At 43.4% G+C, this 26,980-nt stretch overlaps 2 protein-coding genes across 5 annotated transcripts in view; both read right to left on the bottom strand.

Moving 5' to 3' along the window:
- Bend5 (BEN domain containing 5) overlaps positions 1-7,749 on the bottom strand; it is a 46,005-nt gene extending 38,256 nt beyond the window's left edge. Inside the window, exons 1-3 of one of the 4 annotated variants that reach the window (XM_032900303.1) lie at positions 6,770-6,963; positions 3,743-3,880; positions 1,570-1,710 (exon numbers count right to left, since the gene is read on the bottom strand). Coding sequence is in view for 1 of the 4 variants with exons in the window: in XM_032900295.1 (XP_032756186.1) it covers positions 6,770-6,995 (226 nt within the window). In the remaining 3 variants the exon portion in view is untranslated. Of the gene's footprint in view, positions 1-1,569; positions 1,711-3,742; positions 3,881-6,769 lie in introns of all 4 variants that reach the window. The other 3 variants (XM_032900312.1, XM_032900295.1, XM_032900320.1) reach the window with 3 other exon arrangements.
- Positions 1-26,980, bottom strand: part of Agbl4 (ATP/GTP binding protein like 4) — a 1,249,712-nt gene that overhangs the window by 226,964 nt on the left and 995,768 nt on the right. The gene's annotated exons all lie outside the window — the stretch shown is intronic.

Raw genomic sequence — 26,980 nt, 5'->3', positions numbered from 1 at the left:
TTCCAGGTTCTTTAACCTTCGTCTACCGGAAGACAAGCTTCCTTTCTAAAATTTCCCTGGGCTTGCTCGCCACTCCCATGACGGGGCACTCAGCTCCCCACCTGAGGCCATGGCACCTCTGTTCTCTAGTCCTAGTTTTACTCACAGCGAGCTCTCCAATCCCACCCCGTGTCACCAATTCTACTTCTGCAATCCCCCGAAACGAACCTGGTCCTTCCTCTACAATGTAAGACTCAGAAACCAAAAAAGTACAAAAATACCATTCCATGCAAATCTCTCCTGTGCATGTATATTTAGCTTTCCTGTCGTCTGTCTCGCCAAGGAGCTCTGGGTGAGGCAGTTGCTGTGTACTTAAATGAAACAAAAGCCAGCCAAAACCTGCAGTGCTAAGACCTCTCCATTGTTTGGTTTCCTAGGACCCCCCCCCGCCCCCCGTCACTTGATTCTGAGTCTATCTCTGGCTGTTCCTTCCTAGTCACCTTTTATGGTTTGTCTCTTCAAGAGTGACCTTAAAGTGTGTTTTGGGGGGAGTTCTGTCCTTAATGCTTCTCTCCTTTTTCCTTCACCCAGTGTGACATCAGTCCTTTCATGGCTAACAGCTTCCAAATCAGGACCTTTAGCCCTGCATACTCTTTGGGCTACTTTCTCTCCTAGTATACTCTCCTACATATTCAATGGTCCCCTAAGAGTCAACAGACCTCAGACAAAACACATCATCTCCCCTTCCAACCAGCTACTCTTCAGGAGTGTCCTCTGAGGAAGAAAGGTCCAGATGACCATCATCATAGTAGTTTCTTTTTTTCTTTCTTTTTTTTTTCTGTAAAAGCATGTACACATGTGTATTCGTGTGTGTGTGTGTGTGTGTGTGTGTGTGTGTGTGTGTGTATGCTGCACATGTAGCCTAGCTGGCCTTACACTTGTGAACCTGCCTCAGCACCTTAAGGGATGACATCACAGTGTTGAATCGCCATACTTCACCCTATGCTTTCATAATGCATCTCAGATCCGTCATGACCATCACTTTAGTTTGGAGCTCAGACTTTGTGCTCTAACTTGCACTTCCTATGGGTCTAGTCCACATGGGAGGGTACAGTTCCCTGTCTGGAACCTATAGCACTTACTGAACAGGAGTTTGAGTCGCTTCTTCAAGCTCTATCTAGAAAGGATGTGTGCATGGTTCCTGGAACCTGGTGGTTCCTGAAACTTTGGTCAGACATTGCCAGCACCTGCTCCTCCTGCATTACCTCCCAGTAGGCCACAGGACCACCTGGTAGAACTCAGAAGCTGCAGAACTTACTGGGCCAAAGGAAATCTCCTCATGGTATATGATTTTCTGATAACAAGGGAACACACAGCTTGAGTGTGTAAAGAGCTTGGACAAAGGTACACACGAAAAAACATCCCTCCTAGAGAAAAGTCCTCAATGGGAACTCTACTTTTTTAAAAGATATTTTAAATGTAAAAATTAATGTGGTCTTGAATAACAAAATCCCTACCCCAACATCTCTCATACACACACACACACACACACACCCACCCCACAAATAAAAAACAAAAGCTTCAACTTGCCTGGGCTTCTCCTTTCAGCCTACAAACCAGGACCCTGAAGCACTCTTCAGCACATATTACTTAGTTGCAACAAACATGTGGATCTCGAACACTAAAGCTCACATCAGATTCCACCTTCAATGATTAACATTCCAGTAGAATCTGTAACAGATGACAGCAGGCAATTCCCAAGCTTTGCTCCAGTGTGTATCAGCAGAACATGTCAAAACCTAAGTTAAAAGTTTTCACTTGCTTATTAAAAAAAAAAGAAAATAAAAAGAAAGCGATCCTCTGCCTGGCACTCTCCCACTGATGACAAGCAACAATCCGTGCATGTGAAATTGGCTAGTCCCCTGCTTCTCTGCTAACTTTGTAGAAGTTCCAAAGCATTTCTGGAGCAAGTGATCTATTTGGACTGACAGTGCCAAGCTGGGACCTGAGCCCTGAATGAGCTAAAATTACCAAAGCGAGAAGAACGTGGCTTTGGGAGTTATTTCCCCCAAGTGTGGGGTTTCTTTTAGTCAAGGGAGTGATAAAGAATGTTGACTTTTTCCAGATGAATAAAGTTGAATGAAACCTCAAAATCACATTTCAGGTTTCTGTTCTAAAAACAAAACCAAACCAAGTTTGTGGCTTAGAGGTTCATACCTCTTCTACCTCCTCTCTTACAACAACAACAACAACAACAACAAAATAATAATAATAATAATAATAATAATAATAATAATAATAATAATAACGACAACACAACAGTAAAACATTGGTCTTCACAAAGTTCGTTAGAGGAACACTGCCTGGCCCAAGTGGATGTACAGCTCTGGACTGCAGGTCCCTGCACTGGAGGAGTTTACGGTCTGGCAAGAACACTAACCAAAACAGTCTTAAAATGCAACAAGTCAAAAGTGGGGAGTAAGCCCAATGCCGAGCTCTGGGGAGGGATAGTCTCCCTTGGGGCAGAGACAAGACAATGCCCTTAAGGCTGGTCCAGTGTACTTTGTCCACTGGCTCTCACAGTTGGACAGCAGTGGGTCCCAAGTCTGTTTTCTCCAATGGAAGGCAAACTCTGATTAGATAGAGGGCTCAAGTCAGACAAAGATTAATCCACTGTGGCTGGCTGAGGGGTGTGTGTTCACAGAACGGCAAGGCATACCTCAAGTCCAGGGTAGGGGGCAAGCAAGGTAGGGGGTTAGAGAGGTGAGTCTGCAAAAGTAAAGTGGGCCTAGGACTGGTCTACAGGCCAAAAGGCATTAGTTTTAATAAGCAGGCCGTGGGGAGCTACAGAGGGTTCTACGGAGAGAAGCTGATTGATAAGACAGTGGTTTAGATCATTCTGAATGCCATCGACAGTGGGCTGAGGACTGGGTGATTAATTAAGGCTGCTGCATGGGTTTAGATGAGTAAGAGCCTAGGCAATACTGAGTTCAGCCAGTGCTTGTAGATCTGGAAAGGAAAACCTTCAAACCCTCCTAGAATTGGTCCCTTCTCTGGCTCCCTGGGGCCTGGCTTCTATCTCTGCCTAGCATTTTCCATACACTCCCTGAGGATGGTGTTTATTTCTCCTTCATCGCTGTGTCCCCTGCACAGAAACCCCATGTGCCTGGCCCTAAAAGGACTGTCTTTCCTGTATCATTGCCATCATTGTGATCATGATGGCAATTGGTGTAGCCACACATTACTGCATTGTGTCTGGCCTATAGGAAACAGTAAGGACACACTTGACCACAAAGGGAATTTAGGGCAGTCGAGCAATAATTACACAGTATAGGAGCCCAGGAAAATGACAGAATTGCAAGGTTGTAAAAGCCAACAGGAACCAGTTTGAAGTCTCTAAACCCCATAAGCAGGCTAGATTGCAATTAGACAATAGTGAGGTCTTTGGAGGGGAAGTTCTCAATTTCACAGCCTGCATGGCAAATGCACGTAAGAAGAGACCACAGCTCACAGGAGAGTCAGTCCTTAAATCATTCTGTCTCTTTATAAGAGACAGGAGTTCCTGCGAGAGGGTTCCAACAGGTAGGTGACCAGTGGAGTGTGGGTAAGTCTGTGATCCCTGTTCAAAGGAGGTTGGTCGGGTGACAGAGGAAGAACAGAATGGATCTGAATACTCAGGACTAACTCTGTTCTCTGGCTGGAAAACTTGCCTTGGGCTACACACCTCCCTGACATTCTCCCTCTGCTTTCAATCCTTCCTCACCATGCGGTGCTGGCTCATCAGCCACCTTACAGAGGAGACACAAGCAGGGCTGGCACTAGAAGGTCTGCGCTGCCTCTCTGGCTTTGCTGTTTATTTGTATGTAGGTGCACGGAGGTCTCTGAGCGTCAGTGTTCTCATCTATAAAATGGAAACAAGAACCATGGTAATATCTATCCGGGTGAGGGATGAACATCAAGAACAAGCAGGCACACAGCAAGACTGTCACTGAAGAGTGGGGAGGGGACTTTGTTTGTTTGTTTGTTTTCTTTCTTTCTTTAAACTAAAGTTGGAGTTGGAGTTCAGTACAAAGGAAGTCATGCACTAGAGTTTGACACACTGAAACCATGGCATAAGCTACCACAGACGGCAGAGTACAAAGTACCATAGCAGTTGGCTGGGCATTTCCTGGGTTTATGAAAACGGATGCTTTGAGGTAGCTACAGTGGTTGGCTTGGGCAGATACAAGGGAAATTAACATGTATCACTGAAAGCCATAAAAGGGTTCCGAGGCTTCCTCTGGAACCATGCTATTGAGGTCACAACTAATTAATTAACCAGGAGCAGTCCACAGACACAAAGTTACCTCTGCCTTCCTCTTAAGGAACTAATTCCCAAAACGTGGTGGCACAGCACAACTTTGCCTCCATGGATTGCATGATAATAAAAGCCTTCAGGATCCAGTTTTGAGTCCCTAAGTCCCACAAGAAGGCTGGTTGTAGTTGACAATAGAAAAAAGATCTTTGTAGGGATCAGATGAGTTTTCAAGTGAAGTCACTTCAAGCAAGTCTCAAAGCCACCAAGCTCAACACACACGGGAGAGTCCTTCCAGGAGTGACGAATTCCTGGATTCACACCGCCCTTCCAATCAGGTCTGCACCAAGAGCAACAGTTCCAATTTATAAATTCACCAGCTTACGGGAATTCAAAATGGAACCTCGCCAATCTGAAGTTGCCATAGTCCTCACACCTCCCTGTCACACACCTAATCTCTGTGAGTTCGAGGCTAGCCTGGTCTACAGAGTTTTAGGATAGTCAGGTCTACACAGAGAAATCCTGTCTTGAAAAGCTAACAAAAAACTGGAGATGATAAGAAGCACTGTTTAACTCCTTCTGCTGAAACTGGAACCACATGTCTCCTGCATCTACTCTGCTGAGTTTCTAGAAGCTGCTTGGGCTTCATATGTATGTATGTATGTATGTATGTATGTATGTATGTATGTATGTATGAATGTATTTTAATAACCCGTTGCAATTGGTATTGATTTTCCAGTAAGAGTCGGTGTAGGCTGCCATCTAACTAGCCTCCCTGTACTTCGTGAAGAGTACCATGTGTCTACACTTCCTGAAGGAACGGAGAAATGGATGCCTGAGAAGATAGACAGGTAGACCAACTATCTCTAAAAGAGGCCTTCACCACTGGCTCCTGACACCCATCCTCTCCACTCTCCCGGATCTCCCTGAGACAGGATCGTCAAGTAGCATGCTCTCTTTTCTTGTAGCAAACAGTTAACATTCCATCTAGTTAACATTTCCTCGGGCTTATCCTCTTGCTGAATAAGTCCTAATCCCTTCCTAGATAATTAAAGGAGAGCACGCAAACAAAATAAAACCTAATCAGCCACAAAAACTTCCGTTCTAAACCTATTCCCCCTCACTCATCCTTCTTTCTGGAACCAGAGTGTCTGGTGGTGAGTGGACTTACAGCTGTGTGCCCCCAGGGCCTGTCTGGGAGGTGATAAGTACTCAACCTTTCAAAATGAGGACCTCGTGGTGTTGATCTATTCCAAATCTTTTGCTCCTTTATTCCCGTAAGTCTACTTCCTAGAGGTAAAAGAAAGGAATCAGCCACCAGGCTGAGATACGCAGACAGTGTGTCCAGGGATCTTGGACAGGTCACTATGATTCACCTTAGGTTCATCTATAGGCTAAAGGAGAGGAAACAGGGCCCTGGAAAAAGTAGGCAAAGTGTCAGAATCCTGGCAATGTCTTCACTCAGCTCCTACTCTCTGGGGTTGTCTTCCAGGTGGAAGGTGCCTGCCACTGCCTCCTCAAAGGCAGCGCTCTTCTCTCACCAGCAGCAGCTACACCTCTGTGCAGACTTGCAGTGGTAACTTACTCTGCCCCACTGGTGTGAGTCCAAGCCTTCTACAAGTGGATCAGAAAGAAGGCCAAGTGCTGCTGCTTCAAGAGAAACCTAAGTCTCAGCATGGCAGATACGGCACAGTACAGGAGGCCGGAAGGCTTGTCTTGTCCTGTTAACAAACTGAGTCTATCTTTATCCATTAACCAAGAGACCACCTGCCTGCCTGTCAGCCTGTCTCCTTTCCCCCTCCCCTCCCCTGGTGTGATCAGAGTTAGGAGGTCAGGCCCTCATCTGAACTAGAACCTGTTTGCACCATCTTTCTCTCAAGAGCCTTCTGGGAGGTGCATACCTGAGGACCTTCACCTCCTCACCTCTGCCACTTGGGCAGTACACTGAGGTTAGGCCTCCTTGTCCTAATGATGGCCTAGATGGAACAGGGTGTCAGAGATTACTTTGGTGAGAAGGGGCCCCCATCTTAAAGACCTAACATTGCTTCTTGCTCCAAGGAGACACCAAGGGCCTTAATGGGAGAGAGGGAGGTACAGTTTGAGAAACTTAAGATAGAAAGCAACACAGAGGGAAGTAACTGAGAGAGGTAAAGGTGAGAGATGAGAGAGATGACAGCTTGGAGTAGGCAGCCAGAGAAGCAGAAAGTGAAGAGGCAAGGGGAATACAAAAGAGTCAGAAAGAAGAGAGCAGAGTAGAGAAGGCAGACTGACAGCAAGGCGCGGGAGTGTCAGGGAAGCAAGGAAGACAAAGGGGACCCTAGGGTCTTTTTAACTGGTCTGGCCTCTTAGAGACACCTGGTACCCAAAAGAAAGAAAGCCCAAGGGGCAGGAAGGGGAGGCAGGAGCAAGCGGTGGCTCCCTGGCCCCGGCCGCCCGGCCTCTCCCGGATCCCAGGTCCGCCCGGTCCCAACGCCCCTCCCGGCCCCGCTCGCTCACCTGCCAGCGCCAGGATCTGGGCCTTGTGGAGCAACAGCGCGCCCCAGTCCCGAGGGGCACGCGGGGGGCTCTCGGGCTCGACGCCCAGCTCCTCCGGGCCCCGGTACACCGCGTACACCTTCTGGTTGTCAAAATCCAGTCGCGAGCGGGGGCTGAAGTCGCGCACGCACGACACGGGCAGCGCGTAGCAGACGTTGTCCTCCAGGAACCGCACAAAGGCGTACATGGTGGGCGCCGGGGGCGGGCCCGGGCGCCGGTCAGCCCGTGGGGCGGCGCGGAGGTGGGGACCCCTAGAGGGGCGTGAGCCGCAGCCGGGCCGGGGGCGGGGAGGTTCCCCGGGGCCCCGGCTCCCCCCACTGTTATTGTTCCTGAAAGCCCCGCTCTGCCAATCGGCTGCTTTCGCCTGGGCGCGGAAAAGGGAGGGGAGTGGAGAGAGCCGGGCGAGGGGCGGATGAGGGGGTTTTGAAGCGCACCGCCACTTGCGAAGTCAGACCCGAGCAATCACAGCCGGAGTGCGATTGAGTAAGGAGGGGAAAGAGCGGAGATACAATCGCCTTAATAATGATAGTTGCGTTGCAGGGTAGGAGAAGCACTGCTAAAAGTCGCTTTCGGCCGGATTCAGTAGTTTCAACAATCGCGCTGCAGAACCAACTGCATTGCAACAAAATTACCTTGCAAAGGACTGGAGGGTTAGGGAAGGACTGGGGCTGGCGGGATGGTAGCAATTTTAGGTGAATCCCCAAGTGTAAACTTGCAAGTGAGCAGAAGTTTAGTGTTTCGAATTTAGCTAAGCTCCTCCGTTCCTTTAGTCCTCCCTCCAATCCATTTTCCTCTTTTCTCTTTCTTTGGCAAAACTGCCAGCACCTGCTGTGAGGGTCAGTCAGCCAGAAACATTCCCCTAGAGCTGCCAAACCAGTTTTTGGCCAGAACCTAGAGTAATCTGAGGTTTCCAGTTGAACCAGCTGCTGGGGTGGCAGAGGGTTTGACAAGGGCTGTTTTCACCCTAAGGGAGCAGTGGCACCCCTCTTCCCTGTAGTCTTTCTCCTTTCTCCGTTGAGGAATCGCTTCCACAACCTGTTGCTTCTGGGCAGGAACAAGTTGGGATGAAACAGGGATGGAGGGCCCTGGGGAGCTAGAACGGAGGCCGGACTTTCTGGAGTCAGTTCAGGAGTTCAGGAGCCACAGTGGGCAGAACAGCAGTCCCTTCTCTGTTTCTAATATCACAGATGAGAACCTGGAAAGGTTGGGTCCTGCAGACAAACCACATCTTCCAGAGAAAGAAGGCTGAGAGTTGTACTTGTTCTGTACTTGTGGAGCCAAGGAGTATGCTGACAGGAAAACTGAGCCTTTTATATCCCAAGTCTAGCCCACCAAGGTATTTGTCAGAGTGACAGTAGTGGGTTTGAGGGAAAAATAAACAAAATTTCACATACACTCATTCATCCACTTATTCTTTTATTCAAGTAACTTTTTTTTTTTTTGAGTACACACTTTATGATATTGTAAGCTTGGTGGTCTATAGAAAGGGTGGATATCTAGGACCTTGTAGTATTTACTGATGCATTAGAACTTGAACCTCAGTTTGATCCTATGTCAATATTAAATTATTGCCTGAATAACCCATTTTTCTGCTGCTTGTAATCTTTTATTCTAGTCTGAGAGCATTAAGAAAGCTTAATAATGAGGTTATAGTGAGAAAAGTATTCTCATAAAGGCAGTGTAGATTTGATGATACGTTATGTTTTTAAAAACCCATTTAAATGAACTTAACCTGTAACAACAAAACAAGCACACTGAAATATTTATTCTGATTCTGAGTTTCTTGCATAGGAGGGAGATTTTGTTTTTCCTTACGTTCTTTATGTTCATATTACACACACACACCACACACCCACACACACACACATACACACACACACACACACACACACACACTCATTGCCATTCACAATAATAATAAAAAGCATTTAAGGCATTGTGCTCACATTTCAAATCAGCTACACTCATAATAGCGATAAGACCAAACTTCCAAACTTCCGAATTCACTTCATTGTGATGTGAGGAGCACTTCATAATACTGAACTCCACACAGCTCTCAAAGCCAGTGTAGCGGGGTAGATAGAGTTCCCTTAAACAGTCCATTGGTGCTATCCAGTCCCCTGGGTAGGTCTGCAAGTCATCCTGATGCACAATTTCATCCTGTCTTATCCTCAGCTCTGTTGTTCCAGAGAACATGCTCCCCTGGCTGTTATTTACTGTGACAGATCTTAAACGGGTTATTTTAGAAATACATCCCTTTGGTGGTCAAGGGAATCTAGTGAGAAGGAAGATTTCTGGTAGCTCCCAAGATGAAGCATGCTAAGTTGGCCATATTTAATGACAATCCATGAGACTTCAGACCACATTTTCAAAAAAATCACTTCAGGTAGCACGACATCACATCTCTGCATCTAAGTGAGAGTCACCCCAAGATATCAACTTCATTTCTCACCACTTTCCTGGATACAGCCCGTTCCACAGTCTACGTCAATTATTTTACATCTCCCAACCCAGCATGATCACAGCCTCGTGCTTGCTTCTTAACCTCATCCCAAGAAGTTCTTTACTGAGTACACGGCAACCTCAGCTATCCCTGAAAACCAATTCAAGTGTCTTCTGTTTCCCCAGTCACCCACACTGTTCAAGCACAGACCAGCCACCTTCCAAGTTTATCCCAGCCCTACTGACTCTCCTCACTGTGCCAGAGGTCAGAGGACAGGGACACAGTTCTATACTCTCACCCTCACAAACTGAGGAGCCCCTTTAATGCTTTACGAACCTTAAGTCTGGCCAAACTTAGATTTATGGCTTCCATGCCGAAGTGAATTTTAGTACTATGAAGCAGAGTTGGCTGTTTTATTAAAGACGTTTTAGTGTAGGCTTAAGTACAAGGGTTAAGAGAAAGAGAGGTGCTCAGGGAAAGAAAGTAAGACTCAGTCAAGGGCTTGGGTGTGGGCTCTTCTGCAAGACAGTCACAAAAAGTAACACATACTCAGGTGTAGGTAGGGTTACTCAAGGGAGTTTCAATTGTTTTAGCATCAGCCATTTCAATAACGCTTGAGTTATAGCTCAAAAGGTTGCTAAGAAACCATTTCTTCCGTTTCTTCTTGTCTCTATCATGATAATGAAATTACAGAAATGCTCTGGAGATGCCTTGGGTGGAATTATAATCTGATAAAGTAACACCAGAAGCCACTGGGGTTGCACAAAGAGTTTAGTTAGTACATGTCTTTTTTCTGTATGTGGGTTTTCTGGTCCTTGAAAATTAAGGTGTTTATAGCTAGGAAGCAAGAAAGGCCTTAAACAATTGTTAATTATTTTTATTTTTCTGCTGGTAAAAATTTGCAGCCAGATTCTGTGGTGTCAGGTTCCTCTCCTGAAAATTTTCCTGTCTTTCTATCCCTCCTTAGCTAGAATCAGAGCTCTTTGTGTGCAAATAAAAGCTAGTAACTTCAGCAGCCCAGACACATGGTACAGGGCTGTGAAGTAGACTCTTGGGTTAAAAGCATATTAAAGACAGCAAGAGACCACAAACAAGCCTCTTACAAGGTTTTCTTGAATGCCTGTTTGCTCTTTACAGAATTGGAACTGAGTCCAACTTTCCCATTCCCATTAATCCAACAGGGAAACCCTGGTCCCAAAGTGAAGACAGACGGGTGGGTGAATGCATTAAATACCAACAGCCTCACCTCAGCTACCAATGTAGTCTAGTAGGTGTGATCTGCTACAAAGCAGCGGTTCTATTTCCCAAGAACCTCAAGAGAAGAGAAAAGCCAGATGATGAAAAGTGGACACCAACAAGTTAAAGGCTTTCTCTGATAACCTCTGGGTCTGCCTGTAGATCCACAGAATGGGTTCTGGAGAAAGGCTGGCAGGTACAGTGGCCTGAGTATCCTCCTTAGGCACTGCTTGTGTGTAGTTTACAGTCATACATGTAGGCAAAATATATCTATCATACACGCACAATCTCTCCTCTCAACTCAAAGGAGCGATTTAAAACATCAAGTTCATGCAAATTACAGTTAAATTCTCTCCTTAACAGCCCTACCAAAAGGTCATTTAGATCCAGTGTTAGGAAGTTTGCTATCACACCTTGACTCCAGGGCACTGTAAAATGTTAAAGGCTTCCTGTACTGAGCCAGAGTCTTTTATGGTGTAGTGGTCATACTAAGATCATGAAGAAATCCCATCCCAGCTTTCCAGATGTGGAAAACTTAGGACTTTGTCTTTCCTCTATCCAGACAACATCACTTCCTTCACCTGTCCTTTCTCACACGATCTGTTTCTGAGATGACAGCTGTGCATTCTACCTGTTCTCCCTGATGTGTCCTATAAGCACTGTGCACACATGGTCAGTCCCACACTGAATTGCTGAAGACCGCTATTAACTCCCAGATGGAGTTCAAAAATCGAAGTCAGTGGCAAAGCAGTTTGGTTCTGGGTAGCCTGGAAGGCTGGTGGTCATATTTCCATGGTAGAGAGTTTGCTCTAGAAACTGTATGGAGTGAGACTGGAAGGGAGGTGAGCACGAAGAGGAGGGGGGCCTTGATGCAGTTAAGTGTCCAGTCTTTTCCCTCCACTGACTTCCTCTTTCTGTGTGCCAAATGTACTTTGCCTCTCATCCAAGTCATTTTAATGGAGCAGAACATGTACACATCTGGGCCAGCTTAGCATTCCTGTCTCCATCTCCACCGTGCTCTCCTGTTGAGTTTTGCAGAGCCTTGGGTTCGTGTCAAGCTCCCTCGGTTTAGCCAGCTGAAGCATGTTCAGTGGCATCAGTGGGACTTATGTTTCCTATTATTGCCTGGAATTCTCCATGTACTTTGCAAAGCTATTTTAAGGAGACCTGGGTTCTGTGAATTTTTAAAGCAATTGGAGCATGTCTTTTCAACCTCTCTGCTAATGATTGATCACATTTTTTCATGATTTTGCCTTTTTTTTTCTGTGATGTTTGACTTCTCAAAGCTCGCCTTATACATTTTTAAAGACCTTTAAAAAAGTGTTCTAGATTCATGACAAAATGAAGAGAAAATTGCATAGGTCTTCCCTATATACTTTATCCATATTCCCACGTGCACAGCCTACTTATCGTCTCATTGTCAATATCCTCCACCACAGTAGTACAACTGATACCGCTCTGTGGACACTCTTATTCCTAGTGACCCATAGATTATATTATAGTTCATTCTCACCATTGTGCACTCTATAGGTTTGGACAAATGTATGCTGACACATATCTAGCATGATAGTACCATACAGAATATGCTCATTGCACTAAAATTACTTTGTGCTCTACCTATTTACCCCTCCCCACCACCCCTGAACCTTGGCAACCATCAGTGATCTTTCTACTCTTTCCAATCCCCCTTTTGTTTTCTTACCTGTAAGTCTGTAAGAATCTAGGAAGGAGTTCTTCTGTACCCTCCTTTTGTGTCTTCCTCACCCGGGAAGCTTTAAAAGTATCCTTCTTCTAGGCCCTTTACTGTGAAATCCTGATTCAATTAGTGGGTTATGGACACTGGGTTTTTGTTTTAATTTCTGGATTATTCTTAAAGTTAAGTACCAGTGAGAAAATTTTAAGGGAACCTGTTATGCATATAGGAAACTATCAACAAGCAATAAGTAACAGCACCATTATTACTAATTTCAGGGAAAACATATGGGGCTCTAAAATGTCCCTATTATCTCAGATTAGCTACTTAGCCTCTCTGATACAAGTTGTACTTTCCCACTGTAGCCCCTCTTTGCTTTCTTTTCTTTTCAACACCAATTCCAATGTTATATGTTATTTATGTAGCATGGTAGGTTTTAGATCATCCCCTAACCAATCCATGTGAGCCAACACGAGCTCACAAGGCAGGACCAGGATTTCATGGGATGAACTTGACTATGCTCTGGGTTGCCATAAACACACCTACATCTTCCATTTTTATTCAATACATCAAAGTTTTTAATTTCTTCAAGGAAAGTCTTCAGTGAAATCAGTAGGAAAGGATGAATGGCTCCAAACACAAAGTTTTGGAAACAGTCATTGCAATTTGGGCAAGTACCATAGCCTCAGGACATGAGGCCAGAGCACCTCTTTGGTAACTAAAGCCTGAGACCACATGATTTGCATAAAAGACCATATGGATAGAGGCATTCTGGGATACTTGCTAGACAAACATCAGCATAGTTCAATTTATTATACCAACCTGACAGTAAAATATGAGAGCACCTTCCCTTACATAAGGATGGGTTATTAGTTCATAAAGTAACTATAATAGTAATGATAATGATAATGATAATGAGATTATACTATACTGAGGACTTACCATGTGTCAGGCACTGCTCCAAGAACTTTACTTGGATTATTTCATGTTAACACTTATAACAACCTTATGAAGTTGTATTAATAGTCTCTTGAAGGAAGTTTTGCTTGAAGAGATTAAGAAATTTGCCCATAGTTGACCCCAGTAAGGACAGGCCTCACATACTGGAACATGGTTTGGACTCAGGCCTGCAACTACAGTGTACTGTCTTCCATTTATACTGGATGCCAGTCTTTAAAAGAATTAAATTAAATTAAAAAAAAAAAGAAGTTATCTTTGTTTGAAAGTACAACTTGCCTCAGTCTTTAATTTCTGTTAGGGAGCAGGCTAGTTTAAGAAGTTGTGTCTAACGTCAATTCACACTGTGTCTTTTCAGGGAAACATGATTCCTCAAGAACATTCTCCTATACTTGTTCCCAGCTTCCTCCAGAGAGACGCTCTGGTCACTGTTCTATTCTTCCATGTCTTCTTACACACTTTTCAAGATCTTTATTACAGCACAGAATTATCTATTTATTCTATTATTATCTATTTGCCACTAGATCAAAAGCTCCATTAAAGTGGACCCTTTCTGCTTTCTTTATGTTTATACCCTCACATCTAGCCTGGAACATGGAGAACCTGAATGAAGACTAATTGAATGAACAGATGTCTAAAAGATGAATCCTGAAAAGAGAACGGCCCTCAGAGGACAGGAAAGGAGGAACACTGAGAACTCATTTTAATACCCTGCCTCTCTTTATTTCCGGGACTGTCTTTATCTGTGTTGACACCATGTTTGGTTGGTTTCTCCAATTGGCCCTAATATCAAGAAACACTTTCATCTAGTGTTTCCATAGCAAAACTAGACAGAATCACACTTTCAAATGTTTGGATATATAGAAAGAATAAAAGAAATAATTATGGAAAATCATCAGGTTGCCAATCATGCTTAGTTGACATGCAGTAATAAATATCAATGAAAACATAACAAATAGTCCCAGAAACCTAACACAGTTCAGGAGCCTCCCAGGAAGTGAGGTGACTCAATTTCACCCTAAAACACTAGACTTCTTATCTGATGTTGGCCTGAAGACACTAACCTCCTACTTATTCTTTTTTTCTGGTCAAGAGTCCTTCATAAAGAACATGCTAACTCTCTAGTCAGCCTCCTATCATCCCAGTAACTAGAAGCTCAAAATATGTCTGCCCTTCCCAAGTTCTAGGGTCAGAGTACCCTATATTTTCATCCTTCCTGAGACTTTGTATGATAACCTTTGGCTTCACTTCTCGGTCAAAGGCACCCATGAGTGTAGTCATTCCGAGGCATACCCATTTGAAAAGTACATAGCCAACGATGAACTCCGATTTTCCTAAGAATGTCTCCTACCTGAACTTAAATTCAACAAAATTGGAGAAAAGGAATGAAAAACAAAACTAGAAATTGTAGATTTCTATAAGAGAACTGAATGCTTTACAGATTAGTGAGGTTTTGCTTTGTTTCATATAGATTTGTTTTGGGGTGTATGTGTGTGTGTGTGTGTGTGTGTGTGTGTGTGTGTGTGTGTGTGTGTGTTTATTTTTCTTTTTAAATTTTGATACGGGTCTCACATTTTTAGTTCAGACAAACCTAGAACTCACTATGTACCCTTATACGGCACAGAACTTTATAGCTATCCTCCTGTCTCAGGCAAGTAAACTAAGAGGTGACAGAAGTTGTTTAAAGTCACTTGGAAAATATGTGGCCCAGGGTTTCCGTCACCTAAGGTCTGGTTTTCCAGACGGTTTTGAAATATGCCTTGCCCTGAGGGAGCAAGCTGCTGAGCTGGTGGTAGGAGCTAGATCCTGCTGTCTTTTCCCAGGAGGTTGAAACTTTTCCTAGATTTCTGGGAACTAAGCCATACAGGACAGTCCAACATCTATCATTTCAAGCATCCATACCATAGCTAATAATTCTAAAAGTATCAAAGACTTAACAACATTATCTGAGTCTTCTTAAATCCCTTCCTTCTCATGGTAGAATCACTGTAGTTCTGATACTCTTTGAGGTTACCAACTCTTCCTCAAGCCTACCCTCAGGTATTTCCTCTTAATGGCCAAGGACTTCGTAATCACCTTCAGGGATGGTGTGGAGGCTTCTCTGAGCCAAAAGAAGAGAGGATGAGATGGATGCACACAGCAAAGTGGCTGTGAGAGGTTCCACACACCCGTCTTGCCCCTAATGTTTTCCTTATACTGCTATTGTTTGGAAGAATCAGAATAACAGTGGGAGTAACCGCAGTGAACAAGAGTCTGTGCTTGTCGTTCTAGGTTCATCTGTCTTTCTCTTTTACTCTTTAAATCCGTCCCGGATGGTAGATACTGTACTATCCCTAGTCCTTTTAGAAATCCAAAACTTGTTAGGTACTCTGTCTCAGAGGAGTAATTTGAGAGCCAGGATTCAATCCTAACTACAGAGCCCAAATCGTGGACTTTTACACTATTAGCTCCTTTTGAATTTGACTCTTGCCCCCTTAAGAGAACCTTTGTCCTTATGTCTAGGAGGGAAAGCTGCTAGTATCCCCACTCTCAAAGGTCTTATCCTAACTTCTTCAGAGACATCATGGCCTCTTTGAAAGGTCTGAGGGAGATCCTAGCAGGAAAGATTCAGGTTTCCCAGAAAACACCCTAGAGCTCATGTATGTGCATGGAAATATATATTAAATTTTATAAAGACTTTCTTTTCTTACCCAAATTTATTTAATTAGCACAAGGCTGGCTATAAATGGCAATAAAAAAAAGCTTGAAGTCTAAGCTTCTATATATTGTGATGGAATAATGACTAACATACACATATCATCCTCTCTCTCTCTCTCTCTCTCTCTCTCTCTCTCTCTCTCTCTCTCTCTTTCTTTCCTTTTTTATACAATGTCTCACTATGTAACCCAGGTTAGCTTGACCCCGAGATTGCCCCTGCTTTTGCCTCCTTAGTGCTGCAATTACACATATTACAAGTATGCACAACCAGACCTGGTTCTCACTTATTGTCTCATTGTTTGTGATGGTTTCTATTAACTGTTAACATGGCAGAATCTAGAACCACCTGAGATAAGGGCCTCTTGGGCAGATCTACAGAGGATTATCTTGAATGTACTGATTGAAATGGGAAGACCTGCCTACAGTGGTGGTCTCCCAGGCTGGGATCCTTGTATATTTAACCAAAGAGACCTGGGAAGTAGTGTGCATCTCTATTCATTGCTTTTTGCTTCCTGATTGTGTGTGTAATGTAACTACCTTCTTCAAATTCCTAATACCTTGACTTCTCTGCCAAGATGGACAATATCTTGAACTGTCAGCTGAGATTAACCTTTGCTTCCTTAAGTTGTTTTTGTTGGGATATTTCCTCACAGTAATAGGAAAAGAAATCAACACAGTATTGATAGTAGTTGTATTAGAATACAGAATATAATTTTTAATTATCACTCACGTCTTAATTATCATGGAAAACACATAGCAAAAATAAATGAAAAGAGATAATCAGACAATGGTGATGTGGGTATTTTTATTTTGTTTTTCTGTGTTTGTACGATGGGTGAGAGAGAGGTGGACGTGGATAAAATGATTCTGGATAAAATGCCCAGAGAGAAGCTTTTGTTAGTTGTTAAATATAGTAGGTAGCTGGAAAGGAAGGATCCTGCTTCCTGCTCAGCTAACGTACCCTGTCACATCGCTTTGGTATGGAATAATCTCCAGTCAGTAATCTTAGCTTCTGTCTCAGGGACTGATTCTGGAGGAGTAGTGGTATAGCAATGAAATGTCAAAGCTCCCTGGGTTCTAAACTCAGACCTGAGTTCACTTACTACTCCATCATCCCCAAGGCACTGTGATAGCTTGGCCAAGTGTCTGACTCCATGGCTTTCAAGTGTGAGACAGAGCCATATAAGGTTACGTATATGTGTTGACCTGAGGCAGTATGTGCAGAGTTCTGTGAGCAATGTGTGTTTCATGCAGGAGATGCCAGGTATTATCAGTAGGCTTTTTCATTTTTTCCTTATGAATTCTTTATGTCCCTTTCCTTTCGAAAGGTTACAGAGTAATAACAATGTTGACTCTTCATAGGATAGTTAGTTTAGGGTCACACAGTAGTACCTCCACTTTCTCTGGTGGCTGGACAATGCTACTGCGTGTACAGCATCCCTCACCATCTCTCCTGGCCAAAGAGAGTGGTCAGACTTAGTCAAGAAAGCTGAGACCTTACCAAGATCTGCACTTTTTATCTCAGGGTTTCATTGTCTGCTTTTAAAATCATGTTCAGATTTTGTATATTTAAAACATGCCTTTGGAATTATGAAACACAATGTTCTCAATCATAAAAAAAGATGAATTATATTATACTTTCTATTTCCCTTTCTGGGTTTTCTTCTGATCTCCTTGCATGCATTTTTCTGTGATACTCTCTCTGCCTTATGTCCTAAGTTAGCTGAGACACTAGTGAAAAAAAGTGCAAGATTTTTTTAGCTCCTTTAAGAGTGCACTTCTTATTTTTTGACCACTAAACTACTTTTTGAGAGTTTATTTCATGCCAGAACCATTGCTTATTATTTGGGATACAGTAGACACTCACACAAACTGGGTTCTTTATCTGTTAAATGAAAGGGTAAATGTTGCATTTCAGTATTATTGAAATGAATAAATGAGACATGTACAAAGAGGAAGGGTCTAAGATGAGGACAAAGTTTGTGAGTCTCTTTCTCAGTCCCTATAAGGACAAGATGTTGATGTGTAATCTTCAAGGTAAGCTTAGAAATTGTGGGGGCTAACCCTGTCTTTCTTTTTTATGTATATGTATGTAGTATGTATACATGTGTGTATACATGTTCACATATGTGTGGGTGCATGTGTATGCATGTAGGAAGGTGTTCAGTGTGCATGTGGGGGCTGTAAGTTGGTGCCTGTTATTTTGCAGAATCATTCTTTACTGAGGTAAGGTCTCTCAATGAGTGGAGAGTTTCCTGATTCTAGGTAGTCTAGCTAGCCAGATTGACCAGGGACCCTCTGTCTTTGCCTCCTGAATGCTGAGATTACAGGCTTCTACCAAACTTCTCTTGCTTTTATGTGGGCTCTAGGGATCTAAAGTCTAGTCTTCATCCTCGTACAGAAAGCCCTATTCACTGAGCCATCTCCCTAGGCTTCTGTCATTCCTCTCTCAGAGATCCAGAGGAAGGAAGTTCTGGTCCAGATCACTCATTTAATTCAAGCCTGATATAAAGTCCACATGGCTCCCATTGTGCTAAATTACCTCGAGTGTTCCCTGCACACACTTGTTACAGTAGTTGTGTTAATTCCACCAACCATTCTTTTTCTGTTGCTCACAATACATCTGATGGTACTAACTGTGGTTTAGGTAGAGAAAGACTGCAAGAATAGAAAGCCCAGATTCTCATCCCCGAATCCTTAAGGAACAGGAAACAAAGAAGACTCATATGAGGAGAGAGAAATTAGACTCAGCAATCCAAGTTGCTAATATTCTAAGACTCTGAGGTTCTTTTCAGTCACATTGCCCAGCTCAGCAGACATCTGGAGCATGGACCCTCAGCAAGAGGAGTATTTTCCCTCCCAAGCCAGCCCACCTCTGCTGCTGTGACCTTTAAAGATTAAATGTTTAAAACTCTCTATTCCTCCGACTTTCATACTCCCCAGGTGGAGGCAAATCTCATCTGCACAAAGCATGAGGCATATTTTCCCTCTTGAGACACTCAGTGTCTATCCAAGGAAGAAAGAGTCTGCCAGAAAACATTCACTTGGGGCCTGCACATTTTCAAGAAGCTGAAAGCTGAGTAGGAAGTGAAATCGCTGTGCTTATACTTGGCAAAGGGGATGCAAAATTGCCCCCAAGCTAAATAATGTGCATCAACACCCCAATTCTCTTCTGTCTCTCTGTTCAGATGGGTCAGAACAAAGGCATATGAGCAATTTAGTAGCATCCCGGCAACACATACTTAGCTCCTTTTTGGTATCAAGAAAAGAAAGAGCATGGCCAAGAGCACTCTTGCCACCAAGAAAATTGTGAAGGCTAGCAGAACCAAATGATAGACAGGCCAGAAGCACGGTGGAGCTTTGCATGCAAAAAAGGGGGAAAATCTTTTCCTTGGCATCGAGAAATTACATCCTGAAGGTTCTTTTTTCTCCTTCTCTTGGCAATGTAACAATTCCTTAAAATAGAGTTATAAAACAGAAACAGATTCTATAGAAGCAAGAAACCAAAACTAATGACTTCAGAGAACTTTACAGCTCAAACTTCTCATTCTAGAGATGATCAAACTAGGCCAGAATGATGATTTCTGCAACTGAAAGCATCTGCCACTGGCCAAATCAGCACTGGAGGCTATCTACTAATAAGTCTTTCCTCCACTCTCCACTGTCCTGTTTTCTATGCTATAGGGGCAAGTCTTCAGTAGAAGAGTGTCTTGCTCCTTCTCAGGGCATTATTAGCCTATCCAGTCCTAGAGAATTATGAGAATCAGAATTTTCAGGATTCACCACCGAAAGGAGCCTGATTGCTGGAAAGAGGTGGCAAAAGGTGTATTCTTCTCTCCCCATAGGTGAAAGTGCCCTTCCAAATTTTCTCTAGTAGACTTCCATTTTAAGATCCCCTCTTCTGTACTAACCCTCTTTGCTCCCACATTTTAAGAGGTGCTGTTGATTCCATAACATGCTGGCCAATATCTGAACCCCACCCATTTTGTAGGACTGCCCTAAGAGCAGCTGAGGTAGTCTGGACTTACAAAGAGTCTTCACTGAGACAAATGTAAAAGAAAAAGTCATGGATGGCATTGCTTTTGGCCTTTTGGCTAAGAGTAAATGGAGAATTCAGTGGAGTAAGTTGAGTCAGGAAGTCATAGCACCAAGAGTCAGAAATCCCATTAACTGTGCATATGTCAACAGGTCCCTTGACTTGTTTGATATTCTCATCTCTGGGGTAGGAAGACAACATCCAGGGCCTTGATTCAATGAGCACATTCAGAAGGCAAGAGAGCATCTGATAGAGATCACTGAACACAGTGGGCCCCTATATCCATAAAATATGCAACATATTGATTTAGAAAACATGGCCTTATGATCAATCATTCTTAAAAACATTCCCTGGGCTACTTGACCTGTGCCAGACACTATTTTAAATTTTGGGACAAAAGCAGCACAAAATGGGCCTTACACCTTGGGAAAATAATATTTGTGGGTATTGCATATTTAATTGTGTGTCACCTAAAAGATATCTTAAAGGCTGAATCTCTAGTATCTGCAATGTGTCCTCATTTCAAAATAGGCTCTTTGCTGATATAATCCAGCCTGACTGATAGACTTGTAAGATAAAGCACCCTATAAAAGACAGGAACTTAGGAAGACTACTGTATAGCGGTTAAGCAGAGACTAGAATAACACAACCACAGGTAGGCTAAACAAAACTGTACAAACAAGTCCACCTCCAGGCACTAGGAAGAGGTAAGCAGGAATTATTCTTGGAGACTCAGAGGGAACAATGTTCTCCTGATAATTTGACCTTTGGTTCCAATCTGTAAAGAAGAGGTTATGCTTGTTTTAAGCTATCTGATTTGTAGCAGCCTTAAGACACTGACACAGTTGGGACTTATCCAAGGGAGCAAAGGCACTCATTATAATAGAAGAAGTGAAGCATACTGAATTCCTCCATTCAAGCCTGTTATTTACTTATATAGTCCTAGTCATGGCTGAAAGACTTAGTGAGAGCCTCCATGTTAATGGAATGTATGTAAGTAGAGGTAGTCTGACCATGAAAGGGAAAACCTGTCTGTCTGAGGATTCAGGGAAGACATCTCAGAGAGGGTAGTTGGAGATGATATCTAAAGGATGAGTAGAAGTTTGACAGATAGGTGGGACAGGGGCAAAACACTGCCCAGGCTGGAGAACCTCATATGTGCAGAGGCAGAACCGTAGATACTCTGTTTAGAACTTTAGTCATCTACTGGTGTTGAGGCATTGCTGGAATGTGGCAGATGAACAATGCTCATCTGCCTTCCAGACTCCTTTCTGTGCTTTGATATCCCAGAGACACTGATCACTCCAAGGTTGTAAATGAATTTATCTTTTTCCTACCCCTGTTTTTGCACTTCTGGTTTCCTCTTGCCTTCTCTCGTTCCGTGAAGCACCACTCCCAAGTCAGCCCTACCTACCAGTCGCCCTGTGTCTCCATACTAAGCTCCAGGGAGTTGACCTCTATCCCTGGCTCGCCAATCATTTCTGAGCTTTCTATCTATCTGTGGTTCTGTGGGATTCTCACTTGGCATAAGGTTGCAACTCTCCAGCTGTGTCTCCCTCGGTCATATTCTTTCCAGCCAAGCCTCTCTGCCAGATAATTAATGATGTGTAAACAAATGCTTAATTGCACCAGGGGAGCACATTCTTAAAGAAACTTGGTGATGAAGCAAACACGAAGAACATCACTCTACAATGTCACCCCACCCTCAACATTGTTTGGATATTCATTTCACATATTAAAGCTCTGTTATGTTAGGGACTACCCCAACCCCCACCCAAAACTATAAAAGAAACCCTAAGGGCCATGGGATTGCATTGAGATTTATTCGTGCCATGTGTTTCCTGAAATACCTCTTTTCTCTTTTGGATTTGAGCCTTTGGCCTTCAGCCTTAGGCACTTGCTGGGAGAAAGGAAATGTTGACTTTTGGCAAGAGAGAGAAGGAGATCTGAACTCATTAAGAATATACGTGGGTCTTTTATTTATGCTCTCTCTGTTTACTCTTCATACAACCCAATGACTTGTTAAACAAGAAAGTGCCTCAGACAAACTAGTAATAGTTCATAAGGAGGACCCACTGACACTGAAGGGGGAGCCTGGATAAGGGCATTACCTGAAGCACCTCCTTCAAGCTATTTGGATTGGGGATCAGCATTGCCTTTTCAAAGTGAACACAAAGACTGAATCAGAGCACATGCTATCTGCTTTGATGGATGCCCACTTTCTGATGGGAGTGGCGTGGCATGGGGCAGGGGACTAGTCACCTGGGGGATAGGGAGTATTGAAGCCACAGAGAAAACTTTCCTTTGATGCTGCTCTTAGGTTTTACTGTTGTGCTTAACGTCTGGGAGAGCAACAGTAGAGAAAGGGCCAATACAGCCGTGCAGGTTTCTCAGAGGAAGCACCTTGGCTGGAGTCTAAAGTGGAGCCCTCTCTAGGGAGTTTGAAAAGGGCTGGGTGGTTTTGTGTGTGTGTGTGTGTGTGTGTGTGTGGGTGTGTGTGTGTGTGTGTGTGTGTTTTTTTTCTTTAGTACAGTTCTTAATGACACAGATGTTTCAGAAAGAGGAAGCATTATAGCAGTTTTAGAATAGGCAGTGAGGTACGACAGAGGAAGAGGCCTCTGCTCATCTGTGTCAGAAACCATTGTTCACAGGGCACCTGTTCTACCACAGACTCTGTATTCTTCTGAATGCATAACCTTGACCCCTCTTCCTGTCTGATCTACGCATTCTAAACTCAAGTCTTTCCCCGAAAAAGATGAGCACTGCCCCAAACCTTCTCCTTCCTTTGTCTACCTGTTTACTTCCCTTTCCTCTTCCCCCAGGAAATCTTTGGAAAGAATGTTGATTCTGGCAGCAGCTATGCTTCCAGTCACTACTCAGCCCTGCTGCATTACAGCCTTCGGGAAATTGGCTTCCTAAAGTCACCATGGCACAGTGACTTAAGGACGGTTTCCTTGGTGTGCCATCTCGCAGCTGCCCTCCGTAATCCTGATAGTCTTTGTCTTGATTTTTTTGAAACAGAGTCACCCTGTAGGCCAGGGTGGCCTCAAATTTCACAGCAGTCTTTTTGCCTTAGCCTCCTGAGTGCTAGGATTATAGGCATAAGATACTACCCTCAGGTTTCTTCTACCTTTTTGATAGGCTCCAGTCTCCATGGCAGGATTCCCTTTCTCAATATCCATTTTTGATACGAGAATTCTCAGTATTTTGCCCTTTTTGTTCTGTGCATACCTGTTGCAGACTTTTTTTCCCTGTGCTCCCGATGTTTATGTATAAAATAACCAGATTCCTAGAAGCTGAGGTCTCAGATATCACAAACGAATTTATTTTTGAAAACCTTTCTTTTTGAATTTCATTTTTTTGTCCACTCCTCTACACACACACACACACACACACACACACACACACACACACATCTTTTTATTATTATTTTTCTGACAAAGTTTCACCCTGTAGCACTGACGAACCTTTAACTTCCAGCAATCCTCTTGCCTCAGCCTCTGTAGTGCTGAATTGCAGCTGTGAACCAGCATGCCCACAATGCCCATGCTTTGATAATACCATTGTCTGTCCACCTAGTGCCTGGGTTAGGAATCCATGAGTTGGTTTTTACTCCCATCAGCCTCTCACCTCTTACTCATCAAACTCCCATGGATTTTGCACCTCAAACGTGGCTCAAATCTATTTCTCTTACTTCTGGCTATATCCTAGTTAAAATTTCTTTTCACAAATGCATTATTCTTAATCTTTACCTTTCTCAATATGTTCTCTGAAACAGAATTTTCTCAAATGTAAATATGATCGTGATATTCTTCAAATAGACTTTTCAAAGGCTTTCATCTGTCATTGATTTGAGTCTTAAATGGTTTATTCCTATCAGCTCTCTGGCCTTACCCCCATGTCATGTATCCTTTTATTTTCTACATCATTTAGAGTGGCCAGAGTTTTGTTTTCATTCTCTTTCTCTCCCCCTACCTTAAGTGTAAAATCACATATGTTTTTGTTTGTTTTGAAACAGGGCCTCATACTTCTCAAGCTGGCTTTGAACTCCTGATGTAACTGGGGTGACCTTGAATTTCTGACCCTCTTCCTTCACTTGCCAAATGCAGAGATGATGGCATGATGGGCTATATCTGGTTTTATGCGGTGCTGGGCATTGACTCCAGGGTTTCATGTGTACTAGACAAGTGCTCTGTGAACTAAGCTCTATACTGAGAAGAATAGCCTTAAGAACATCCAGGTGCTTTTCCCGCAGATTACTCCAGTGGTAATCTTGCATGCTGGAGTATAATATCATACCTATAAGGTGACATTATTATGATCATTATTTGTCCTTATTTATACTTTCCAATTGTATATGTTCTCATTTACTCATATAGATTTAGTTTTTGTGATCTCATCACACATGTAGAGTCACATGTCCACTACCATTATGAAGATAGACATGAGCTCCATCCGAAGGGTTACACAATGGTTTTCCAAGGCCAACTTTCTTTTACTTCTAGGCTTCATACAAGAGGCCTTATTTGTAATCCTTTCCACCAATATTAATTATTGTTCAATTATATTTTTATCAGGCCTCATATATCAATTTCTGTGATCTCAAACATGTTAGAATCACTGGTCTTTGTTTCATAGAACTTTATTCTCTGCTAAGCATTGTGGCATACATGTTTAATCCTAGCACCCTGGATCCAGGTGGATTTCTGTGAGTTTGAGGCCAGCCTGGTCTACATAGAGAGTTCTAGGCCAGTCATGAATAGTGAGTTCCTATTTTAAAGAAAAAAAAAAAAGAACTCTGTTTTCTGTTTTCTTTCTTTCCTTTCATGGCATCCATTTTCTTATCCCTAGATAGTAATATTCATGAAAGCAGAGACTGGGCGAGGTTTGTTAACTTCTGTATCTCCAGCATCTACCAAAGTGCTTATAGTTAGTGGATTTCTCAATTAAAATGAGTAGGATTAATGAATTAAGAGAGACTAATGAGTCCTGTGAGACTCCCCCCCTCAGGAGCTCTATGAAGCAGGCACTCTAAAACAGTGATTTGCTATGATGCCATCTTAGAGGGAAGCATGGAGACTGTGAGGCTCTGGAATATGCATTTTTCTCCAAGTTTCCAGATATGCAGAGCTGGACACATTCAGGACCCCAGAGTATCCATGTGTCCACAGCCTTTCAGTACAATTTGTCAGGTTGGCAAACGCACTAGACATTAAGATAATGAGTTTAAAGGCATGATTTCAAAGGCCTCAATTGGATGATTTTCTCATGCCAGAACTATACACTAAGCAGTCTTCTTGTCATAAACCAGGACCTTACAATGAGCACTGATGCTGATCACATATTGGCTTTAATCCCAGAGCAGATCCAGAGACTATACAACTGTGTGACAAAGGAAACATTCCCCACAAGGAAAACAGTGAGACTAGGGACATAGGAAAGCAGAATCCAGAGCATGGGTTTTCTCGGGAAGTCGATGATATAAACATCCATTTTATACTGTAAGAAGAAAAAGTTATAGATCAAAGTGCCTTTAAACACACACACACACACACACACACACACACACATGCACACACACACACACACTTCTACACACCCACTTTTACAGTGCAGGAAATAGGTACTTAACTCACCAAACACAGGAGTACAAATGTTAACATTTTATATCTAGCTGTAGTTCTAAAAACCTTGCTCCCATTTCTAAATCTCCCTTAATTATTTTTTACCAAAGTACAAATGACCCTTTACTTCAAGCATCAAATTAAAGATTTATCTCAGCCTCCAATTGGTATTCTCTCATATATACTTTCTTACCAGACTTCTTACTATATACAGTAATTTCTACATAAAATTCAAAATGATCATGGTTTCTGGCCTTAAGGCTTGGGAGCTTTCCATTAGCTTCAGGATGGGATCCATGCTTCTGTGTCTCAGATCCACAGAGCCCTGCCTTATATCTAGTCTTACCTGTTACTTGTCCTTACATCTCCATGCATTAGGCACATAATGCCGCTTTGTGCTTGGATTGAAGCTGTTCTTTTGCACTCAATGGCTTTCTCACCAACCTTTGTCTAACTCTAACACTTCAAGCTTCACCTTCACCATTGTCTTTCTGGGAACCTTCCCAGACCTCTTGGGTTGGCCTACTTCTCCACGCTTATGACTGTTGTGTCCTGAAGAGCCTTCTATCATAAATCTCCATGCTAATAAAATATCTCCATGCTAATGAGGCACCTAGAGATCCAGAGGGGTTGCCAATGAGCTTCCCTTCCCAGACATTCCTCCCTGCAAAGGTATTTAATCTCAGGCCCACCCTGAGAAGTGGGGTATAGTTTTATACATCCATTTTCCACCATGACCATAAACTGTTTAGAACTATGTACTGTCTCTTTTCATCTAAATCCTCCATGGGTAGCCATGGAGAAGGCCTTTACCTACAGAGTCACAGTCTAGTCTCCTATAGAAGACCTCTCTGCATTCCTAGCCACAACCACCATCAAGCCAAGGACAATCACCCCTGTGGAACTAGCAGCAGCTCCCCTCCCCCCTTCTCCCTGCCCCAGGTTAGACATAGCCTGACGGCCCCCAACTCTCTTCTCTGCTCTTCGGTGACTCCCAGCAGCACCTGGACATCCAAGAGCCTGAGAACCACATGGCTCTGTCCTCATCACAGGCCTGGGGAATCCTCTAACCAGCTCCAGCTTTCCCACCCACAGAGGCCTGTGTCAGCTAGGCCCTACAGTGCAGCACCTGCCCAGCATGGGGTAAGCACAGTCAAACTCACCATATTCTGCCTCCCCAAGCAGCCTTGCCCTGTGTCAGAGTGGATGAAGGCCAACACAACCTACAAAACTGTGGGTCGGTAGACCATGAAGGGAAGCCTAGTAAGGTTGAGCGAAATGCTTGAAGCCCCAGAGACCCTGAAGGGACGACAGGAGCTTCGCATGTTCCTAGCTACAGACCTGCACTCTCCTTTTCTCATTTGCTCAGGCTAATCTTTCAATAAGTCCTGCAGATTTTTACCATCTGAATAGTTCTTCCAATCTCTGCTTAATTCTTTCTTACATTTATTTGTGTGTGTGTGTGTGTGTGTGTGTGTGTGTGTGT

Source organism: Rattus rattus, chromosome 1, assembly GCF_011064425.1.
Source record: "Rattus rattus isolate New Zealand chromosome 1, Rrattus_CSIRO_v1, whole genome shotgun sequence".
Classification (NCBI taxonomy): domain Eukaryota; kingdom Metazoa; phylum Chordata; class Mammalia; order Rodentia; family Muridae; genus Rattus; species Rattus rattus.
This window is presented reverse-complemented; position numbering and strand designations above follow the sequence as displayed.